This window comes from Phoxinus phoxinus (genome assembly GCF_949152265.1).
Source record: "Phoxinus phoxinus genome assembly, chromosome: 15".
NCBI lineage: Eukaryota > Metazoa > Chordata > Actinopteri > Cypriniformes > Leuciscidae > Phoxinus > Phoxinus phoxinus.
Window position 1 is genome coordinate 18,966,745 of NC_136890.1, and position 25,596 is coordinate 18,992,340.

A 25,596-nucleotide genomic window follows, 5' to 3' on the forward strand; every position below is an offset into this window, starting at 1 on the left:
GCCTTCAAAAGGAAAGAGAAGAGAGTCTGTGCATATCCTTTTGAGCTTCCCACACAAAGGGCGAGAGATAAAGCAGCTAAGACAGCCATGAGACTGCAAGTTTAGCCTCAGAGAATATAGAGATTGATTGCAAAGAAAGTCGTCTAACCTCTCTGCAACAACACTTTAAGGACAGAACTTTTACACCCTTATGTCATTTCACACCATTTCAAAGAGGTTTCTGTTCCTCCATTGAAAGTATAGGTAACCAAAACTTAGAAGATACAAAAAGGTTATAAAGGCCTCAGAAAACGAATCTATATGAATTGAGGGGTTTAATCCAATTCTCGTGAAGAGATACAATTGCTTTATATGGGTTCGGAACGATACGAGGGTGAGTAAATAATAACAGAATTTACATTTTTCGGATGAACTCTCTCTTTAACTCCTTGCAAAAAACAACCAAAGACAAGTGGGAGAAGGATCAAGAAAGATTCAAAGTCAGGTCACCCTCTGAATCACAGTCTACCTGCCAAGTCTTGAACCACACCATTTTGTTTTGTGCGTGATACTGAAATAGTCCAGAAAGTAATGGCTCTTCTGCTGATTCTCTCAGTCTATTTGTGATGACAGCATGGATCAGTGGCTGCATCTTGTCCATGGAGCAGGAAAATACAGGCTTCACTAAATCCCTGCAGAGATGGCAAGAAAAAGCTGTCAAAAGTCCCTAGGACACAGACATCCTGACATTCTTAGCACTCACTGATATGAGTGCACACATGCACGTCTTTGAACGCATGCATGCTCACACACCCTGCTGTATAATCAGAGTGCTCCCCATCGCTCATGTGGCTGTCATCCGCAGCGCTCCATCTCTGGTCCTCCTCACAGTTGCGACATGCACACTTCATGAAGCCTCTGTCCTCTGCATCAAGAGTGGCTGTGATGTGACATTTTATGGTTTTTACTCATGCTGAGATGACAAAGATATAGAGTTCCAGCAAGCCTGTCCTCACACAACTGACAGCACACTTTCTTCTGACTTTAGAATAATTTAAGGTCGCACACTCTGGCTCTGCTCCACAACCTTGCGAGCTTCCTCCGGACAGAGTCTTAAAGCATGGTGTAACAGGCACACTCCAGATGTGACGGCTGTTAGCGTGTCGCTAAGATAAAGGTCAATTAGCAAAATCTTGCAGGCAAAAATGTTTAGCTGTATATAGTCAATATTGTACCGATGCATGAAGCAATCCAAACATCTTTTTGTTGCTTAACGTGGTGAATCCGTGAAAGACTTGAACCCGTTGCGAAGTCAGCAGGAAAATATTTTGTGCTCATGTGAAATTCCTGAATGCGTGAATTCCTATTAGAATTCACAAAATAATTTGCATTGAATGCGGATTTTGCATGCAAAAATTCAATGAACAATATTAAATGTGACCACACCTGTTCAGTGTTGTAGTCTAATAAGCATACAAATACATATGAGAAAAATTGTGTAAAATAATATTTTTCAATAACAACTAACGATATTTGCCAATACATTTTAGTTATGAATGAAATATAAGCTTATTTATGATCTTAATGCCTCTTATCCCGTCTGTCTTTTTGGAATTATGTGTGTAAATGGGCTGTTTACACCAAGGACATTGACTATAACAATAACTTTAAAGTTTTACCTTTCTAGAACACCACAGCTAGAACTAAACGCCTCAGAGGAACGATACTGTAGGAATCATTTTCAGAACAATAAAAACATTGGCAGCCAATCAGAATCCACCTGGATTTAATAAGCTCAAGCATTTAAAGTGACATAACTGCAGTGTGTACTAATAACAGTCGTCTATTGGTTTGGATGCTAATATGGTTATCTCTACAGACATTTTTTTCCGCACTTAATTATTAATTATACAACCTTATTATAATTCAAACCACTGCATATCCTTCATATAATGCATTCAACAAGTTGAAAACTCAAAACTCAGAATATAATTGAACGTATATTTCATAAAAAAAAAATAACCGTATAGTATTATTACACTAGACTCGATTGGCGCGATGCAACAAAAAGCAGATAGAACCTGTTAGAATCAGTGATGCCGTCTACACTGGAATGACAAATTACGTCAGTAAACTGATGCCCTGTTCTATTTTCTGACGTACCTTAAGTGCTCGCGCTACTTCTGACATAAAACAATTTGCAACGGTCTCTTTGTTGGGTCCAGCGTAGACATGGTGACTCTTGTGCTGTTTGCTAGCAACATGCTGTCAGAACTCCTGAGATTTGGAAAAGAAACTCCACTCACTGTGAAGGTAAGCCAAGTCATAGATGTCGGATTTGGAAAAATGAAATCCAACCGGCACTTACAATGACAGGAAAAAGTAATATTGTGCGTAATACACCAGCATTCACAATTTGAGACAGAGGGGAAAGGTCTCGCGTTGTCATTTGCGATTCAGTGCATGGCGTTACTGTTATTATTTTTCCATAACCGCTAATACACACATGAATGCTCATGTTTTCTAGGTAATAACAAATGGTTTGTGTGTATTCAGGTGCATGGGAGTCTGGGTGAAGCATAGGTATTTCTATAACTGGCCATGGTCATTTTCTCAAATATTTGCTGGCAAGGAATAAATATTTAGGACCACTACCCCTTTTCTACCTCTCCTTTCTCGACCTGTGATGTATTATTTTCTTTGCTTTCCAAAAGTCCATTAAGGCCTGGCGGTGGGCCATCTTGTCTCCCGCAGACAAAGATAAAGATGTGGTGGAGGGATGCAGGGACAAACAGAATGAGAATGAGCGGGGCATCGCTGAAGTTCACCTCAAGAAAATACACACACACACTCACCTCTTGCTCTACACAGTAGCCACAAAATGTATGCGGCTGCTGACACTTAGATACTGCCGCCCCGTCCTTTTAATTCATTTACAATTCAATAATTGAACTTTGTCTCCTAAAAACAAACTGAAAAGAATGGTGGGTGGAGGGGCCATTCTCCTTCTCACGTCTCCACAGGAATACAGAAGTGAAATTTAATGATCCAATTTGGGTCATCTTGCTGGCAGACCGGAGGGTTGTTGAGCTGGAGATTAAACTCATCCTTTAGAGGCTGTTTGTCTTTTGCTTTTTCTCACACTCATGTTTCTCCCAGCAAATTTATGCCCTCTGCATTAGTTACGTATTTTTTTCCCACGTGGAAGTGCTGCTGTGTGGGCTTTCCATTTCCCTAGTAATATAGCACATTCGTCATTACGATTCACCGGAGTGACTCGTTAAGAATCTGATTGAGAATGTTTATCTGCATGAAGGAGAAGCACTGCTCAGAGAAATGGCAATGTGAGCTCCAGAATTTACTTTTAAGCCAGCCGTTTCTACTTTAAAAGGTGAATTTCAGCCTTCGCAACAATTAAACCCTGTCATAATCCTTTTTTTTAAAGTGTCACACCAGGAATAAGAGACCTCAGATATAACACTGCCTTCCAAGTCCTTCTGGGGAGTTGCTACTTACAGGTTCGTAATTCTGATGTGCGTAGACATGATTTTTGGATGCAATAAAAGTTGTTGGGCAATGTCTTTCTTTCTCACTTCCTAGTACACTGGTTCCCAACCTGGTATCTTATAGATTTTGTGGTCAAATATGGATGTAAAAAATCTATCATGGTTCCAGATGATCTGATGGGAACCAGCTGATAATCACTTCCATTGATTTGATACGGTGTCTCGAATCTTGCCAATCACACTGTAATGATACAGAAAATGTGCGCATGTATGGATGTGCGGCGAATATAAAAAGCTCAGTCGTCACAGAGCTGTAAAATAATAATGCAGTTACAAGGCGTGTGTAATTCAAAGCACTTTATTGAATAACTTGCAGCATGGAACATGTAAGGACACGCAAAAGCTTGGAAAAAGCACTTGACTGCATGACATCATTGAATGCCCCCGAGGTTCCTGTTTTGTTACCGCTAGATTATATTAAAGTTTTCCTTGCAGAACGAGAGTGAGGAGAGACTGATATAGGAAGTGAGGAGTAAAAAGAGTTTTGTAAAAAAATACATTCTTTAGGGGTGGGCGATATGACTGAAATCTTAAACCACGATATGAGTCATTTTATTTCACAACAACGATACATCACGATATAGTTATTTTTGATTTAAATAAAGTTTTTATCAACATTGAAATATGTTGCAAATGTTATAAAAATTTGATAACATTGAAATGAATTATTATCATCATTTTCAATATCATTTCAAAAACTAATACTAGCCTAAAAAAACTAGTAAATTGACAAAGACAAGTAAACGGATAAAGAAAGAGCAATGCAAATAAACTACAATAGAACAAAGACCTGGAAAACTTCAAGCACTAGAAATGCTACATAAAATATATAAAGTAATCAAATGTACAAATAAAACAACAATGCATAGTCTTTACTGTGTAAATTAAATATACATTTATTCTTATAAACGTATCAAACCAAGGCACTCGAGAATTTAAGTAAATATATATAAAAAGCCTTTATTTAGTCATGGCTTAGGCAATTAAAATCAGTTTACAGAAAACTGGGTCCTGATGAAAGCTCATTAGCCGCGACGTGCCGGTGCGCTTTTCTGTAAACTAATTTTAATTGCTTAAGCCATGACTAAATAAAGGCTTTTTATATATATTTACTTAAATTCTCGAGTGTCTTGGCTTGATATGTTTGTATGAGATGAATTATCCCTACACCCAAAGAGCACCGGGATACAGATGTTAGTTTTTTGCACTCCTTGTTTTATAACATTATTCTTATTAGTTACAAAAGTGATTCAGTCAAAAGCACTGAGAGATTTTCTCTTTTTTGTTGTTTGATTAAAATTAATAATGACAGCAGGTAAATTTGGATGCTGTCACTTTAAGACCGACTGTACAGATCCAATTTACTTGTGCGTTTTCTCTCTCACCTCAAAGTTCAGTTAAGACATAAATGACTGTGTTTACTTGAAAATACATGGTCACTTTGACACATAGGTATGTGTATTCAACTGTTCAAGCTCAAATAGGTGGCAAAAAGCACTCAGTTCAGTTCTCATGTGCTGACAACGCTGAGAAACAGCCTCTCAGAGAGCGCGAGCATATACTGAAATGAGACATATTTCACTGCTAATTGCGATTCAACAGTTTAAAAATCACTTGTTTTTAAACCACAATGCTTAAAAACTCAAGCAAACGATAAGCTTTCGTGATCGCCAGCACAGCAGCGTCACATGAGCGTAACTGCGATAGAGACGACAGTCCAAAATCTCTACCGGTTAATCGTGTCTACCAGTATATCACCCCCCCCCTTATTCTCCATGCAGTCAGATGTTCTGCCAAGTAGATTCAGCACTCTGAGCTCAGCCTTTCCTGAAGTTCAGACAGACAATGGGGCCTAATTTCCTTTTAGATCAACCCTCCTCAATTAGATCTTATTTTAATTTCAGTTTTGCTCAACAAATTGCAGTATATGATGAATAAGGGTGCATTTAAAGTCATATACATATCAGACCCCTTAATTACAGCTCCACAATTAGCACCACTTCTTGCAATCCTCTTATCTTTTCTGAACACTTATCCTCTTCTCTTTGGGTCTTTCTCCGGTCTGCCCTTCTCTTGAAGCTCTGACACCAGCTCATTCCATCAGATGCCTATAGCAACAATGCTCCACTAAATCTATCAGGAGGAAGAAGATAAGTCTCGGCTAATTCCAGTTAAATAGCATTTCCATTCTACCTCTCTTCCTCATTTATTTGTATCTTACCTGTGATGTCCAGTCTCAATTATCTTCCCCTTCCACGTTTCCTACACTATCTCTCTCTCTCTCTTCTCTATTTGGTGTCCAAAGTACTTTTATTTTTCTCTGTTTTTTCTTCTCTCTCTCTCTCTCTCTCTCTCTCTCTCTCTGAGTGTTGTGAGTGGAGTAGGGTTCAGAGAGTTGATGTAGAATAAGGAAAAAAAAATATAAAGAATATTTATTCAGTGTTTTATTTAGTCAAACAAGAGTTACAGGAAATATGTTTGGCTATACTTGTCATTCGAGGACAGTAAGATTTCTTTTCAAGGACACATTAAATTGAAAAAAGTGACAGTAAAGACATTTAGAACCAGATTTACTAACAGCTTACGTCAGGGCACACTGTCAGGATTTACTAATGACATGCAGTGAAAAATTGGCGCTGAAAAGACGTGGACTCAGTTATTTTTGCGGCTGAACTTATTGCATATGCAGTTGTAGGAGTCTCCCTTTCAGACGCAAAATGTATGTGATGAGAGTATTTAAATGAATCACGCAAGGTGATTTAGTAAGGTTTGCGCTTGTCAATTTACTGGTATTTGTGCCATTATTTAACGGCCAAAAAAAAAGCATGTCTTAAACGCTAGTTTGCGCTGCTCTCTGTAGATTGTATTGGTCATTATGGAAATTATCTGGCTGTGTCTGTGTTCTTTCATTTGTGCGTCGTCAGTAGATCACACAGAACCTTCCACTCCCGTCAACGTTTTTTTTGGAATTGCGCTCTCACGCCAACTTGCCCTGTTTAGTAAATCTGGCCCTTACAATGCTATAAATGATTTTATATATTATGTAAATATATTTTATATATTATGTTTCCACAAAAAATATCAAGCAGCACAAATGTTTTCAACACTGATAATAATATATTTTTTTTCCTTAAAAACCAAATCTGCATATTAGAATGATTTCTGGAGGATCATGTGACACCGAAGACTGGACTAATGATGCTGAAAATTCAGCTTTACATCACAGGAATAAATTACATTTTGATTTATATGAAAATAAACAGTTATTTCAATTGTGATAATATTTCACAATATTAATGTTTATACTGTATTTTTTAATCAAATAAATGCAGCCATGGTGAACACAAGAGAGTTCTTTAAAAAAACATAAAAAATCTTATCGACCACAAACTTGTGTGAACGGCAGTGTGCATACGTATAAAATTGAATCGTGACTACTGTAATTCAAAGTTTGGTAAAGACACAATTCTATTTGTTACCATTTCCTGCTTTTCCAATATACATTTGTATCCAGGCCCAGACTAATCTGCAGATGTCTACAGACTTTTTTTTAGCATTTTTCTGCACTGATTTTGGAAAAACATCTATGGAATTAAACATGGTAAAAACTGAGAGTACTACACTAACATTAGTAAATGAGAGCATAAGTAAGCTAGTCAAAATATTTACTAATCAAACACATGAGGATGTGAAAGTCTATGAAAGCTATAGGCATTCCGATTCTGTGGAAATCTGATGGAGTTCTGTGTATAACCGTTTTGCCCAAAACAAAACATCAAATTAACGATAAACACAGCAAGTGTTCTTGGAATTGACCTGTTCACAGGCTATAAAACAACACAGATTGTCCTTGCAATTAGACTCTTAAGGGCGTCCACACTGTCAGTGATTTGCAGCAAGAATGCTGTGAATTTAGTCAGACAGAAAAGCATTTATGTGTCATCATTTTCAAAAGACAAATTGAAACACCTGAAAGTCGGATCCAGAGGTTGAGCCGGAATAACTACTAAATATCAAAAGCACAGAGATCCGGTGGCCTTTTTTTATCACTGTTAATTAATTTGCATTGATTTAATCACTGTCAGTTTGAAAGCCCTTTTTAACAAATAACCGCTAAACATTCTCTCACTGCTCATCCACAGAACTGTCTCTGGGTTTCAAATAGGAGTTAAATGGCGCTAATAAAACACTTTCGGCTTCTTATGAAGATGAGATTAACACAAACCCATTCACACTGCTATTAACAAAGGTCTAAATATGTGCAAATCAACAACAGCAATTTCTTGCGATAAGTGGCGAGCAGGTGCACACGATGAGCGTCGTGACTCAAAACACAGTTCTACGCAAACACGGCGGCTCTCTTTGATCTTTGTGGAAATTTCTCAAACGCACCAAGCAGGTGTTAAAGAGTTTTAATTTTTCCCATAGAGCAGGCCTCCTCATGCGTTCACGTTGCCTCAGCTGGTGATGACTCAAATCTCATCATTACGCTTTCTAAACAATCACCGTCCGACTTCCCACATGCACTGCGCTGTTTTGTGCTGTTCGGTGTGACAACACGCTAATGAGCAAGCTGAGAATGAAATGATAAATAAGTGTTTGTGTAATGAGAAGAGAGCAGCTCTTTGTATAGCGTGTTTGTGTGAATCTGGGGAATGAAGAACGAACGGAGGAAAGATCATTAGATGCCCTCTATAATGAGAATTCACTTGAATATTTTGTCATCACTGACTCACCCACTGATCGTTTCAAATCCGCATGGCTTTCTTTCTTCTGTGGAAAAACAAGTCTTGGTTGCTGTTTTCCATTCAATTACTTCACAACGAAAAAGGAATCAAAGCTTTCAAACGTCAAAAAAGACACAATATCGCCATACAAGCACCATAAAAGTGGTCTTCGTGACTAAATATTTAAAATCATCTGAAGATATACGATCTGAATGATTCGTTCATGAATCACTAAAGCTTCACGTGACTTCAGAATATATAAGCCATATGAAAAAAACAACAACTTTTATTCAGCAAAGATGCACTAAATGGATCAAATGTAACAGTAAAGATAAATATAATGTTAAAAAACTATATAATTAATAAAATTACATTTTAAAATGTATTTAAATATAAAACTGTAATTTTAAATTGTAATAATATTTCACGATATTTCTGCTTTTTTATATATATATAAAAACTTACCAAACCTTTGAATATATTTAGCAAATATTGTTAATGAGCCATATGGGACTTTTAAGGCACTTTTATGGCAATTTTGTGACCTTTTTGGAGCTTGAAATCTTTAGTAGCAATTCATTGTAAAGTGCATAGAAAAGTCATACAGACTTGGCACGACACAAAGGTGAATAAATAATGACAGAACTCTCATTTTTTGGGCAAACTCCTCCTTTAATCTGTCTTTCCTCCCACCTCCCTCTGTGCCTGAGTCTTCTCCACTCTCTCAGCTGTGTCTGGCCCTCAGTCTTTTTCTCTCTCTCTCTCAGGCAATGGACATGCTGGCCATATAAGCCTTAGATAATGAAGTCTGTGCATGGTGAAATATGATTGAAATCCTTTTAGTGCTGGCTTATATCGACTGTCTTGTTTGCAGTCAAAGGCACCTCTCTCTCCCTCCCCACACCCCCTCCCGCTCCCCTCTTTCTATCATGTTTTGATGTCAACTAATGGTCTATGTACAAAATTCTCCTCCGGTGGGTACTGAGCTAGACATAATGGGGATATCTCATCTTATGACCTGAAAAATGTCTTCCCATGCAGAGCTTCTTGTGTCCTTCTCTAAGTGTTACAGTTTCCAGGCCAAAGCCTCCTTCATACATCCACATTTGATTTTCTAGTTGTGGACAGGAAAACAGACTATTGTTGTAATACGATGTTGCTTAATCATTTAAGGATGCGATGTCACTGGAGAATATTCTGAAAGGTTACTGTACACTGAAAAAAGGGAAACGCAGCCATTTACTTGATTATAGTAGTTTCGTTGTTCAGACAAATTTGCTAATATTGAACAAATTAAAACAATGATAAAAAGTCATTTTTAAGTTAGTATAATAACTCGATAAAAGTAAAAAAAAATCTTAATATAAGATTATATTACTTAATATAAAAAGATATTTGTTTCCCATAATGACATATTCAAAGTCATGGCAACTACATTATGTTTAGTATGTAATTCCCATTCCCGCCACATAAGAAAAAAACATAAGTCATAATTACGGTATGAGATATAATTATGAAATTATGACTTAAAAAAAATATATAAATTCTGACATACAAAGTCGAAATTATGACTTGCTGCTCATTGATCTCACACAACCCGACAGACAGGATATGGAAGTTCATTCCCCCACATTATATATTTTTTCTTATGTCATAATTATGCGATAAAAAGTAGAAATGATGACTCAAATTTTCACATAGCAAATCGAAATTATGAGATTACTAAGCCGAAACATAACAAAATATAACGAAATTATGACTTGCTGCTCATTGATCTGACACGACCCACCACATGATGAATTGCATATCATTAAATCTCAGCAGCAAACATGATCTAAAGTCATCTTTCTCTGTGCTTTTAAATATATATAGAGTAAGGCATGAACAATTAAATGCCTCCACTGGGCAATGATAAATATGCGCAATACCACTTATATTTATTTGACAATAAGCTTGTTCCATTCTCTGTTAATATTCTATTCTGTTGTATATAGCACACCTGTACATAAAAACGTGTCTATTTTTTTTTCATTTATAGACTATATTATATATATAGATGTGCATCTTGTTCATTTATCTTTATTTTTATTGTACTATATGTGTACTGTTGTTGTCTCTGTGTACTGGAAGCTTCTTCTGTCACCAAAACAAATTCCTTTTGCAAACCTACATGGCAATAAAGCTCCTTTTGATTCTTTCTGACTCTTATTAAATTTGTCACGTCCGCCATTTATTGATACATACAAGATCATTTTTATAGGAGTAGGCTATACTGTTTGATGAAAACTTCAGCCCGATCACAACCTCCTGTTGCAACTGTTCTGCAGCAGAACTCATTTCTCTATCAGTTACAATACCATTCAACCAACAATAATTTCATCATTAGTAGCTAAAACCAAGTTTAAAATACTCATGTGTTCACAATTCATCCTGTCAGCAATAATTTCGACTTAGTTGTCATAATTTCGACTTTTAAAATCATAATTTCGATTTAGTATCTCAATTTCTATTTAGTATTGTCACGACACACACACAGGAAAAGGTAAGGTCCAGGCGCAGTATTATTTATTAGGGTAATCCGTACTCACAACCAGTCCAGGCAAGGGTCGAAATCCAAAAAGGCAATCCAAAAACATGAAACACAAACACTAGAAACAAGCTCAAAAGCACAACGGAAGTGTGGGGACAATATACAAGGACTCCGTGACAAACACTGAAACAGACAGGGTATATATACACAAGTGCAAACAAGGTGACGAGAAACAGCTGAAGGAAATGAACAATCAGTGACAGACAGGATTATGGGAAATGTAGTGAAAATGCCTAGACACCATGAAAACTGAGACCTCTAGTGTTAAACCCAGGGAACCACCAGACACTGTGACAAGTATATCATGCAGTAATTTTTTTTTCACCTTATGTGACGGGAATGGGTTTCCATAGTTTAGTCGAGTCATTTACTTAAAATAATGAAGTAAACATAGCCAATTCAAAGAAGAAAACTGTTAACTGCAAACTGTTGCCTTCATTTTTTCCATCTTCAGATCCAGGGACACCTAATTTTTTACACTTTATAAGACCTATGAAAATTCATGAAACACATTCATCTTGAGTGCAAGTATTAATGTTTTGCAATGTGGGTGAAAATGTGCCATAAAAATAGAAATTGTGTATGCTCCGCTCATGAATTATGAAAGCATCTTCCTTAGCACAGAAATGAAATTCCCAGTCTGCTCCTATTATTGAAAAATGAGACAAACAGGGGCTCTCAGCAGTAGCACATGACTGGCTCAGAGAAGAGATGAATACAATTGAGAAAAGAAAAAAACATCGTAAATATTTGCTGGAGAAATCAGAGCAGATGTTTGTCCAGTGTACAGACACTCTTTTATGATCAATCTCACAAGCTGCGACAAGTCCTGCTGTTACACAACGAATTCTGCGGCTGTTCTGTGATTCTTTAAAGGGATAGTTTAACCAAAAATGAAAACACATCATCATTTACTCTATCACATTGTTCCAAACATTTAGTTTAGCTTTTGTAAAACACAAAAGGTGTTATTTATTGTTCCTTATAAAAAGCTATTGTATGGTTTTAGAAGACTTGAAATAAATGATATGGGCTGCCTACTTTTATGGCTTTTTTTTTTTTTTTTGCTCAACCGCCCCTGTTCCACATTCACAGCTCTGGCATTTTGCTAAATTTATACTTTATTGTTTCACGGAAGTAAGTCAATAACTAAATGATGACAGAACTTTAATTTTTGGCTGAAAATTCTATGAAGAACATTTGCCTGTGCTTGCAAACAGTCTGCAAGGCTATTTATGTAATAAATGAGAAGAGGAAATGTCAGAGAGGCTTCTGTTACGAAGAATCCACCACTTTTCCTTGAGCAATGGAAAATAAATCTTTTGTCCTTTGTTGAGTATTCTTAAACTGTATTGTCGTAGAGAACAATATGTGCCTCTATTTGTCAAAAGCCAGTTCATGATTTATATTAAGATTACTGTTTTTGCACATTAAAATAGTATGTGCCAAAAAAGTCACCATTCTCTCTTGTTGGGAATGGAGGGTTTTTTTTAAGGGAATTTTGCATTTAAAGGGTAAGTTTCCCCAAAAATGAAAATTATCCCATTATTTACTCCCCCTCAAGCCATCCTAGGTGTTTATGACATTCTTCTTTCAGCCAAACACAAACATATTTTTTAGTGATATAAAAAAATATCCAGGCTCTTCCAAGCTTTATAATGGAAGTGAATGATAACTTGGATTTCGAAGCCCCCAAAACTGCATCCATCCATCATAAAAGTAATCCATATGGCACCAGGGGGTTAATAAAGCCCTTCTGAAGCGAAGTGATGCATTTTTGTGAGAAAAATATCCATATTTAAAACTTGATGAACTATAATTACTAGCTTCCGGTTACGGTCGTACACAAGTTGAAGGGTGACCTCTGACCTGACGTATGACGTAGCTTAGGTAAGATTTGACGCCTCTTTATTAAACCCTGGAGCTGTATGGATTACTTTTATGATGGATGGATGTGCTTTTTTGGGCTTCAAAATCTCAGTTACTATTCGCTCACATTATAAAGCTTGGAAGAGCCAGGATATATATTTTTAATATAACTCTGATTGTGTTTGGCTGAAAGAAAGAAGTCATATACACCTAGGATGGCTTGAGGGTGAGTCAATTATGGGATCATTTTCATTTTTGGGTGAACTAACCCTTTAACAACTCGCATAGTTGTACATCTACACAATTTTTTAAATGCTGTTGATGCCTTAATATTATTGCATTGATGACAATTGAAGGATTACCCAATGTAATCACAAATGAATGCCAATTCAACATTAGCATTTTAAATTTAAGATGCAAACATTTTGTCTGCACAGTATGTCCAGATTTCTCGGTTTCAACAAATTCTGCGCATTATTGCTTGCAAAAATACAAGTATACTTGGAAAAAAAATCATGTTGGCTTGTTTATTAGTCACGGGATTTGTACGGCAACAATCTGTTGACAATCATTTAAACAGCGTCATATGTAAAGCTGAACTTTTTGTAAATGGCTTCGGGTAAAAGCATCTGTTAAACGGCTGAAATGTAAATCATGTCATGGTCATAAATAATGAGAGAAACTCCAGAAGTAGGTCACTAGGGGGCGCTCTGAAGTCTACAAGCTACCAAAGGGGGCAGGCAGGAACAGAAGAGAGGCGAAGGCTGAAGGAGGGTGACGCCTCCGGCAAGACAGAGGTGTCACCTTGTCATACAATATTTAAACCGAACACCTGTGAGATGATATCACATTAACAAAACACTCTAAGCCATTTACTCTTTAGGATTCTCTCAAGATCTGAAGGCAGCACAGACTCTCTGCCTTCATACTTCCCTTGCCTACCAGCCTTTTTAATTGCAGTGCTCGAGCTCGTTTAAAATTCCAAATGAAAACACGCTTGGAAGAGAGGAATAAAAAATCGTGGGTTAACAAATAAGGCATTAACCCGCACCTAATTAGTATGGGAATTCAGTGGGGGAATTCTCAGAGTTAAATCACTCATAACTCAAGCACCATTGAGTCGCATTAGCGCATTTTTACTTTGATATCTCTATTCAGAGAACATTAGCGCTATCTTCACAAACCGTTGCTTAGTTAAGCACTGTAATTAGATAAACGGTGGCGGTAGTCACAGCGCCGGGAGCGTCCTACCTTCCGGATGCCTTCTTTTGATTCCTCCACGTTGTTTTCAGCTCCTCCTGTGCGGTTGATCATCCTCCACATCTGTGAGTACATCGGGTCCCTCTCAAAAGGGTTCATGCCTTTACTGCGGACCTGGTCGTAGACGGAGGAGTCTAGAACCGTGCCGTACGGCAAGTCTGTCTGCTTAGCCAAGTCCTGCAGTGACCTGTAGGGGAACAACGGAACGTTTTCGAATCAAAGATATTTAGAAAACAACATTATTGGGTTGATGCCTGGGGGCATAATCATTTTACGATTAAAACATTATTTGAACAATCTACAATGTGAATGCATGAATGCCCACACGTTTGAGCTTAATTGTGCCAATGTAAGTGAGTGTACATCTATCCAGCGGCTCTGCTGCACAGACTGTTGCTCACCCACTTATGTTATGTCAAATACTGTTTATTCAGCAACTTGTGTTAATATCTTACATCTAATTAAAAGTTAGCCAACCAAGGGACACTAATTCCCTGCAGTAATATTTATATTAAGCGAATAATTGGAAATCACAATAAAGATGAAGCCTTCTTGGTTTCCCTTCACGCCATCATCATCATCATACTGCAGTTCATCAGAGAGTTTCAAAAGTCTCACTTCAATTTGATACAAATGAGTGCTTTCGCATTGTATCAATAGTCAACATCCACTATTTAATAATATTTCTATACATTCGAGCAGTACGTCACTGACAGCGGAGAGCATGGGTTGGTGCCGTTGAGATTCGCGCAGATAATCAGACTGACCTCTAATTTATCAAATATTATTACATCAGACAGCTGTCGTCTTCTTCTAGTACTTAACACCGCTGGCACCCTTTGAAGGTTTAATGAACTTGCCCACAAACGTTAATCTTTTATTGCTCCCAATTAATCCCGCCACTTAATCCCCGCCCCTCCCTGAGAATTATGGTTATGTGTTGGGTGTCATTTGCATGGAGAATAGCCATAAAAATGACCCGCGAGTACCCTGCAGTACTATAAAACACCACCGCAGGGCTACTGAGCAGTCCAGTCCGGTCTGTGACATTACGCTTTCAGTGCTAATGCAAGTCCTTCATCTCTGTGGTTTACTCTGTAGGTCACAGTGCACTTAATAAAACAGCATTAAAAGTTTTCACCCCTGTGTTGACGTCTTTCTTATTAAAACAGGAAGTTTGGGCAGAACATATAAAATAACTTGACCCCGCCATAAACTGCCTTTGATATTAATTCAAAATAACTAATTATTAATAACAACTACATTTTTATTATTGTTGTATTTGTCTTCTGTTTTAATGCAGTGCTTACAGTTATTTAATATAAATTACATACATTTATAATATTATAAATTGACTATCGTTCAAAGGTTTGGGGTCTTAAAAAATATATTTTATTAAGGAATTAAAACTTTTATTAAGCAAGGACGCATTCAATTGATAAAAAGTGACAGTAAAGACAATGTTACAAACATTTCTATTTCAAATGAATGCTTTTAAACGTAATATTCATCAATAAAATGGACTATTAAGAAGCAAAACTGGTTTCAACTGAAAATAATAAGACATGTTTATTGAGCACACTTATTGAGTTTAACAGCATATTAGAATTACTGTGAAGGAACATGTGACACTGAAGACTGGAGTAATGATGCTGAAAATTCAGGAATCACAGGAATAAATTACATTTGAAAATATATTAAAATAGAAAACAGTTGTTTTAAATTGTAATGATATTACAATTAACAGAGTATTATAAGAGCCCAGATTAGAGAAACTCTTGCTAGTCAGGTGCAGGTGGTATTACTGACGACGTTCTCACTGAGAGCTTCTGATTGGAGAAAATCTGTGTAAGTGCAGGATGAGTCATCAATATTTTAGGTTTGTTTTCTTGAAAGAGAACAACTGCAAATTTTAAAAGCATCCATCTATGTTTAGGAGGACACTAGCAAACAGATGACTTACAGAGTTGAATCTATCTCTGTAATTTTTAATACTAGTGGAACATTTGCAATGCAGCATTATGTTCTTGTTACTGCAAAATTCAATTAGCCTGAAGAATAGCAATCTATCTGTGTATACGCTTTTTCACACCCTTTATAGGTGACCATCTGGCGGCATTCAAATGCTGCGGCCGCTTAGCTGATCTTTTTGCTTTGGCCAGAAAAACTGTCATCTGTGGCACGGAGTGACTGTGACTAGCCAGACCGCAGGCAAACTGGCATGGGAAACTGTGAGTGCAGAAAAAAAACAAATCTTGAGAAGTAGCCCGTAGCCTGGCCCTCCTTCACCTTCACAGATGGACGGCATCTCACAGCCATGTTGAAAACCGACACGTATGGAGCCACATTGTACAGTCTGTTTCCTAAACCATTTTTTTATATTTCTAAACGAATGTAACAACAATATGCATGAATATTCAAATGCACTTCCTTACGAGGCCGCATTGCATGCAGATTTAAACATTAAGGCTGCAGTACAGTCTTTATTACTTTTCTCTGTTAAAAAGGCTAATTGAATGCCATTTTCATGCTGTTTCAGGATAAAAGTGAACATCAGTGATGTGTTTCTTTTTCTGCTAAGCTGTATTACATCCAGCAAATCAGTGGCACAGTCCTGCAAATCATTCAACACAATAGCAATCAGCACAAACAAGACACAACTGAAGTGTTTTCCTCACTCACAAGATGATAAATGTCTCCTTCTCTAAACATCTACAGCTGAATCCGAGCCATCATGGTGCCAGCATGTTCATATTGTAAAACCAAACTAAAAAATACTCAATTTCCGGAGTTAAATTTTACTCTGCAGGCAGAATTCAGCCTTGATGCAAAAGTTTCACAAAAATGCATTCAATATCAAATAAGTACAAAGTGTTCATGTGAATTCCTTGAGGACCGGCCTGATGAATGAAACGAGCGAATGTATAGATTTTGTGTTAACTGGTTAAGAGCTATGTGGGGTAAGTGAGAGTTGTCGATAAGTTGATGTTGCTCTGATTTAATTAACACTGGGTTAGGATCAGTAAAGTCGATTAAAAAGAGACTGATGAACTAAAGCTCCCTCTTTTTGTCCCGTATCCATCAGGCTTCAAATTCTCACAAGCAACAAAAGAATATGATACTAAACAAACTGCACCGACTTTAAATCTATTAGGTAATGAAACTCCTCTCAAGACAAAACTATCTAATTGTGAAACTCACCCCACCACCCAGTTGGTCTCATAAATCTTTCAGCTCTTCCTGACTGAATGGTGTATTTTAAATACAACAGACCCCTGGGTGCGGAGTTTAGGCTGTAATTATTTCTGTAATGACCCTGCCATCGTCTACACATTATAAGATAATACATTTAAATTTATGGAAATCCTAATTAGGTGCATAGAGCTAGAATCAAGCGATCTAAGCACAGGCTCATTAATGATAATCTAATGCAAAGAAAAATAAACAAACCGAGATCTTGAAAAAATAAATACTAAATGCTCTCATTTTCCCTAGTAACACCACCTCCCCAAATCGCCGACATGGTTATATTACGATGATTGTTACAAGCACAATTAACTCTATCACTGCTAGTCATTGCTGAATTAGATTATTTGATTATAGCTGCATCTCATTTCGAAGGCTGTGTCCTCCTGAGGTCGCATTTGAAGGCTGTATACGTCATGGAGGCGGTCTCATTTAAGAAAAGTAACCGTTAGATTGCATAGTAAGAAAGAAATGACAGTATTTTACAACGCACGAGCAATAACTACATATTATTATGGTTACTTTTAATAATAATAATAATAATTCATTACATAGCGCTTTTCTCGGCACTCAAAACTTTTCTTAAATAAGACATCCTTGATGACATTATGAACCCTTCAAATGCAACCTTCAGAGGACCGAGCAGCCTCTATGCTTACATGACTGCTGGCCACCGGTGAATCTGATTACTCCGATAGGTGCACTTGATTAGTGACATCTCATAGTGGGCGGGGTCAAGGCAGTGACTTGGAATGGATTTTGAGTATCATTTGTGACAACTTTTGATAAAGTGCACTAAACCAAAATCTGGTATTAACAGTTTTGCAAAGCTTAAATATGTTACAACAATTTAATTTGTATATCGTCTCTGTATAGGGCGGAAACCTAGTAGCTCCAAATCATTACTGTTGGTCACCCTTTACACCTGTCTGTGGGTTTTGCAAACATTTAACCAATGAAAACTGATTAAAAACTTTAATAGACAGAACTTGTGACTAAACCTTGTAACTGCACTGGATCCTGTATATATATATATATATATATATATATATATATATATATATATATATACACAGACATGTATACATAGAGTGTATCTAGCATTTGTCGTCCAGTCATAGCCAATATTGTTTTAAATAGCCGGTGCGAAGAAATTCTTCTTTACTTTAATAACATGAGATTTTAGCCAAATGACAGGAAAAACTGAGCGCCCGCATAGCTACAATATATATATATATTTATTACATTTCATATATACATTTTATAATAATAATAAATAAAATACAATAATTTTCATAAAACAGTTTTGTACAGTATAAAAACCATTGTGTCTATGGAGAGTCCCCGTACGCCACATATACAAGTGTGAGTATGTGTGTGTGTGTGTAGAAGATCTCCTGCGGGTATGCAACTCCCTGTTTTAATTTCCTGTGCGACAAATTAGATTTATCATTCCAGTGAGAATGACGTCAGACATTTCTGCACTGGTAATTTATTTAACCTGCTTGGTTGAGAGCAGATAGACGGACAGAAAAAGAGTCCTTTTTACGTTTTAAAAAGGTGATTTTTGTTTTTATAAGTACATTTAATTTATGACGAGATGGAACATTTCAAACATTTACCAAAATCTGGCTTCTGCTTTTCCTGTTATGAAAATGATGGCCTTCTGTTATTAGCATTCAAGAGTCAAGAATATGACATTTCTATAAACAGTAAAAAAAATAAAACACACCTTTTTTTATGTGATGTCCGGATATGTTATTTGTGATTAGTCTTGCCAAGCATTAAAAAATAAATAAAAACGAATTATGAATGTCATGAAAGAGTAGAAGATTCGACCATTTGAAACATACTCAAATGACTTCCTCTTTTTTATTTAAATGGCAGTACACTATTAGTTTGAGATGGTGTAATGGTATTGATCAGAATGAATTATCTGTATCTTACACTAACCCTGCCCCTAAACCTACCCATCACAGAAAACTTTCTGCAATTAAAAAAAAAAAAAAAAAAATACTGTTCAGTATGTTTTTTTAAGCCGTTTGGACACCCGAAGTGATACCCATGTCATTATACACATTTGTACACATTCCTCATAAACCATATACGCACACAATTTTGTTTTTATATAAAGCTATAAATGCTAAAACTTTAAAAACCCAGAACCTAAAAATAGAAAAACCCACATCTTCATTTTAAAGAGAAAACTTTCTGCATTTAAAAAAAAGAAAGAAAAAGTATTTACTTGACTACAAAAGGAGGTTGAGATGTTTTGTCAGGTTAAGCTCACTTCTGGGTACAAATTTGTTCCCAAAATATTATTAAGTAGGCACACACACACACAGCAGAAGTCTGAGCACCATGAAAACATGTTGAGGTCTTGTGAGTATTCATTTACACACAGCTCGGAACAGTGTTTTTGTAACTATTAGACACAAACTGATCTGTTCTTTTTGAGTTTTTTTTTGTAGCTTAAGAAGCTTTGTAGCTTGTTTTCAGACGTTTTCATTTGAAGAATGCTGCTCAACTAATACCATTCCTATCCAAAACTAATCAATGCTCCTAGAAATTCATGTCTTTGTTAGTATATGCTTAAACTACACAGCATATTCAACTGAGATGAAGATTGAAAGCCACAACTTTGTTGTTTTGTTATTGTGAGGATGATTACAGTGTTTGATGCTAGCTGCAAGAGTGACATGTATAAATGCGTGTACTCACTGAATGGAGTTCTCGATGCGGGAGATGGTGAGGAAGGCAGCCAGATTTGCAGTGTAGGAGGAGATGACTATCAGAGCAAAAAGCCACCAAACCCCCATCATCATCCTAGTAGCCAAAGTCGTGTAGGGTACTTCACCGCCTGTAGAGGGGACAGGAGAAAAGAGCAAACAGAAAAGGCTGATGACTGGGCTGTCTTTGAAACTAGACAAGTACGCTTTTAAAATTAATTTATATTTTTAGAAAATATTCATATCATATTTAGCTCTTTATAAGACACAACCTTTGTTATCCAGACACTTTCTAGTTTGGTTGGTAGGCTTAAAATAGATTTGTGTCTCTGTTTATAAAACAATCATTCTTCATTTTATTTACTGACTTTAATGCTGCCAAAAATGCTGAGACCTCTGGTTCAAACCAAAAAATAGTGTGTGTAAATAGTTGTTTCTTGTTTAAGGGATGAATCTAACAGCATTAAAGAATAAATAGAACAACATTTTATGTTTAAAATGAAAAACAAGATATAATATATATTATTAATTCAATATTCTCTTTACATTATGTCTCTGGCTATTTCATTTATTAAATATGAATATACATGCTGTGCAAATATATATGATCTTATTTGTATAAGTAGACTACTACATTGTTATTTAAGTTTATATGTAGATTTGTACATATCATGCATGTTTAGATGTCACTGCATTTATTTGTGTGAGAATGTTATGACCTGCCCCAATGTCATGTTCGCCCCCTCATTTGTAATGTAAAATGTGTTTCTTATCTTCCTGTATATGCTTTGAACAAAAGAGCTTCATATGCAGTAGTGCAGTACTCTGACAGACTGGAAACAATGGATTCATCCGGTGTGGGTGTGCAGGATTCAAACAACTGAGACTTTACTGATAAAAATAAAAATAATAATCTCACTATGACACAGACAAAAAAGGCCATCAATTGTAATGTCAAATCTACATTTCCCCAGTCACAACAGTCAGAGCAAAAACACGTCTGTTTATCCTGCACTTCAGATCCCTGCTAATTCAACAGCCACAGATGACAGCGGCTCCTCTATAAGTACCACACACTGCAATAATGATGGATCTGCACAACCCAAGGCTCGCAGCTACAGTGAAATCCGTTAAAAATTAGTCCCATCTATCCTCGTGGCTTCCCGTATCATTCCAGCCTTGTGTGGTAAGTGCCAAGCATTTCAGCACTCAATAAGGTATCTGACAACTGTGTTTCTGTAGGGGGTCCACTGAGATGAGCTGTCTTATTAAAGAAAGTTTTTAGATGACTCACATACATGCGTCCCGCAGGCTGTGTACTCTCTGCTCCACACAAACTTTGTGCAATTTTAATTTCAGCAAACAAGTCCATGATAGAAAAGTTGGCTTACACATTTCTTATAATCATCTTTCTTAGGTTAGCGGACTTTAAGGTTAGGGAGTGTCCTATTTAAATGGCACTTCTTCCTTCATCTGCTATGTAAACCTCAGAGATTTTGCACTTCAGTTTAAGCAAATGTCAGAGAATACTCGTCCAGCTCCTTCAGCTGAATAACGGGCAGTAATTCTATAAGAATGAATTACGCCAACTATTGTTTATTTGCACCTTATTCACTAAATGAATTAACAGTTTTTTTTTTTTTTTTAGAAATAAGACTGTTCAATGCAATCACATTTACTAATCTAAACAGACTAATCTTAATATAAATAATCATATATAATAAACATATAAATAACAGTAAAATGTAACTATACGAATATAATATACTGTACATTTTATTTGTTAAAAGTTTTACATTCCTAAATCTGTGCATATTTAAATACTTAAACATTGTCCAAATGTACGAAAATTTATACGTTAACGAGGGCTGGGCAAATTTTTTTCTTCCGATTTTTCAAATGTGGTTGATTCAAAATCGATTCTCAAAGGCCATGAATCGATTTCTCCCCATATTTATTTATCTATCACCCACAAGCCAGTATTAGTTTTCCTACACTGTTTATAGGCCTCAATATTACAGCTCATGCTGTGAGATTTTATGTTTGTTTTATCTTAAACATAAAATAACGTAATCCTGTTTGATCAAGGCATGCGACTGTTCTGACTCGTCCAATTTTCAGCATCAATTTTTCATCTCGATTCAAAATCCTGTCTATTCATTGTATGCATTTGAAATATAGAGTTGGGTTCTGTTTTAATATACCCAAGTATAAAATAAAAGAGTTTAATATATAGGTTTGTGGCTCTTAATTTCTTTTTATTAATTAACCACTTGTAAACTTATGTTCATTGTTCACGATACCCAGCCCTAGTGTTAACTGCAGTATGAATACTTATGAATAATAATAAAATCTATTGTATTTATCAGCCCTTTCAAGCAACTCACGCACACACAAAAAAAAGCAAAAAAAAAAAAAAAATAATAGAAAGATGACGAGATCATATAAACGTATCCTTCAGGCAGAACAGATTATATTTTCAGAATGATAAAACTTGCAGTTTTCTGTTCAGTTTCTAAATGAAACAAGGCTGAAATTTTGACTAATTATCTTCATACCAAAGCACATCTGTGAAATGAAAAATAATCACACCAACAAAACCAACATCTGTAAGAGTTCTCGTGAGAACATTTGTTCAAAATCAAGGCAATCGACTAAAAAGCTCATTTCCATATTCAACAGTGCTTCAAAAAGATAGTTGTGTACACAAAACACTGGATGGTAGTGCAATTAAATATAAATGGTAGTGAAGATAGAAGGTATGGCAACCTCCTATCCCCCAGCCTACAGTACTTCTGATATCCTAAAGCAAATCTGTTACAACAAGAAGCATAAATGAAGAAAAGCTATTTTTTTTACACTACAGTTTAGAGAAAAAACCCAGAGTGCTCAAGACTGATGCAGCAACTCTGGCCTGGAGCCTGCTAAAGCAAATGAATGTGAAAAATAATGAGTCTGAGAATTTATATAAATTAGACTGAACACAGCTACAGGAGGCCAGCTAAATTTGAAGTTTGAAGTTACCGCTTAGGGAAATACTACTGTAATGATAAACATAAAAATAAGGATCTAAGGTTAGAAAGAGTCCAATCTCACACTTGCATGGATATGTGAGCAATGCTAAGCTGCAGAAAGGAAAATGCAAAAGTGTCAAAATACAGTGCTGTTAAGGATTAATAAGAACGTTCTATGCTAAAATTATTCTCTGAGCTGAAGCGAGCTGAGAAAGTCGACTACAACCAACCTCCTGAAAGATTATGTGCTGGTGTGTGGAGATACAACTACAAAAAAAAATGTGTTTCTGTGCACAATGCAGCATAGGAGAGATTGAATGTATAACTATTTCAAATACAAATAATAGATTTATTTTTTTTGGGACTCTGAGGGATGCACAATTATGACAAAAACAGAGGAAACCCGCGTGCTGTATTCTCTTTCCACAAACTGTGACCCTTGACTATGTTTGCAAATCAAAAAATTGCCTAAACAGTCAATTTCACTTTGGCCCTGAATAAATACAAAACTAAAAATAATAATAAATCCCACCCCAAAAGCAAGCAATGTGACTAGAATGATTATATGGCATAATCACTGAGGCTGTCGCTGCAAGTTCACACAGTTTGAGCCCTGACTTCTGTACTCTCATTAAATTAACAAAGCTGATCACTGCGTTCTCAATTTATCAGGTCAAGTTGAAGTGTGTATTGGCTGTTGCGCCATCTACATTAAGCATGCAGCATCACATTACTACAACAAAATTGCCAATAGCATTTTTATCTAGATTCTAAAGCTTATTTTTTATCTTATGTGATGTTTATTCAACACCCATTTGTATGTGTGATTGCAAATAGACGCTGCAAATAAATATAAATAAATAAATCAGATCTAATTTAAACAGCTTTGATTAGCCATTGCATTCATGTTCACAAAGAAAATTTTGACGCAGGGAAAGCAGACCTACAGTAAATTAAATACAGAAGTCTTTGCCATTGTGATAATCTTAATTATTAATTTGATCAATTGTAAAGCACTAATCCAGAGGAAAGAATTGATGTGTATGCAACTGACTTTTTTAAAAAAAAATTCCGATAAAAAAATAATAATGCTTCAAACACCAGATACCTTGGTTGTGCTTGCTTGTAAAAGATGGCCAGAAAACAAGCCCGAACATGATATAAAAATCTATTAAAACTTTTGCATAATACGTTTGTAAGCGGTACTGTATAAGTAGTTTATGAGGGAACTGCAGGGGGTTCATGAGTTGATGAAATGCTAATTAATCAAATCATAAACTTAAAATGAAAATAATAAAAAATGAAGAAGAAAAAAAAAAAAACTTTTTTTTAATCTTTAAATATTTTATCTGCATATCATGTGAACATTAACTGACATTATAACCGTGAATGTGAATGCTCGGTTAAATTATTGAAATACATTTCAAGTAAATATTATAGTAAATAAGTAAATAAGTAAATATTTTAGGTCAAAGGGGTTTGGCTGACAAAAGTTTAGGAATCCTTGACATTGGCCATGCTGAAGAAAACCGTTGCCCATCACTCGAGCTCAGTCCTGCACTGGTAATGATCTGAGATGAAATGTGACCGGCAGTAAGCAGAACTTTGATACGAGGTAAGGCTGCCACAGAGCAGACTACTGTTATCAGATATGACTGGCAGTGAGTATAGAATGGTGGAATGTCAGTGGTTTAGCGCGTGCTGATTGCAATGCCATTCTCTGTGGCTGCAGGATGTTGATCTTTAGAAAATGAGCAGGACGGTAATGTAGCTTTTATCTGCACACCCAGCAACTGGGGTTCAAAGCCGCCCTGCCACGCACATCAAATCAGCAAGCCCCATTTCCAGCAGGTTCCTCACTGCTTGCTTTTGATTCAGCAGCAGGCCAGGGGCTACACACTCCTCGCAACCCCTCGCTGTGAGCTAGCACATACTGAGAGACAGAAACAGAGAATGCGTGTGTGAGGGAGACAAAAGCTTTTAAAGCAGGAATGTGTTTCTCGTTTTTGTCAGAGATGTTTGTGCATGAAAGAAAGTAACACTTTCACTGTTCTTACGTTGTTATATTCAATAAATAACTGCGTATAATATGTTATTTGATAGCTATTTGCAAGAAAATGTCATATGTTCAAGGTAGATGTTCAAAGGGTCGAATAACTTTTGTGTGTTTGGACTCCGATTCCCAGTAGCTGGATCTGAGCAACCAGGACTCTCCGAATTAAGTGGATTCCGAAGTGGCACAAGCTGCCATGAAACAGTGAAGTGCCCTTCATGGCTGTTAGGAGCCTTGTAGATATATCTGAGGATGAGTGTATACACATATCGTCAACACTTTCTACTAGAGAGTCTGAAGAAGGCCAATAATGTCAGAAGGTTTCTTTCCAAACATCTTGACTGATACGAAACACTTCCCTGGCAGTGGTGACTATTACTCCTTAATACTAAATGATAGTATCAAGAAGTTATGATAACAATAAATGGATATAAATCACTGCATGGTGATTCCATGTTTATTATTCCATGTAAAAATGACAACAGTGTTGTTATAGTTAAACTGAAACTATTACAAATATTTTTTTAGTCATCAAAATAAGGTTCATGTAAACTATAGTTAAC

General features: G+C 36.3%; 1 protein-coding gene across 5 annotated transcripts in view; it reads right to left on the reverse strand.

Annotated features, from left to right (window-relative positions):
• Nucleotides 1-25,596, reverse strand: part of grid2 (glutamate receptor, ionotropic, delta 2) — a 394,784-nt gene that overhangs the window by 29,561 nt on the left and 339,627 nt on the right. For all 5 annotated transcript variants that reach the window (XM_079637090.1, XM_079637092.1, XM_079637091.1 and 2 more), the window contains exons 12-13: nt 19,959-20,097; nt 13,983-14,178 (exon numbers count right to left, since the gene is read on the reverse strand). In XM_079637090.1, coding sequence (XP_079493216.1) covers nt 13,983-14,178; nt 19,959-20,097 — 335 coding nt within the window. The remainder of the gene's footprint in view (nt 1-13,982; nt 14,179-19,958; nt 20,098-25,596) is intronic.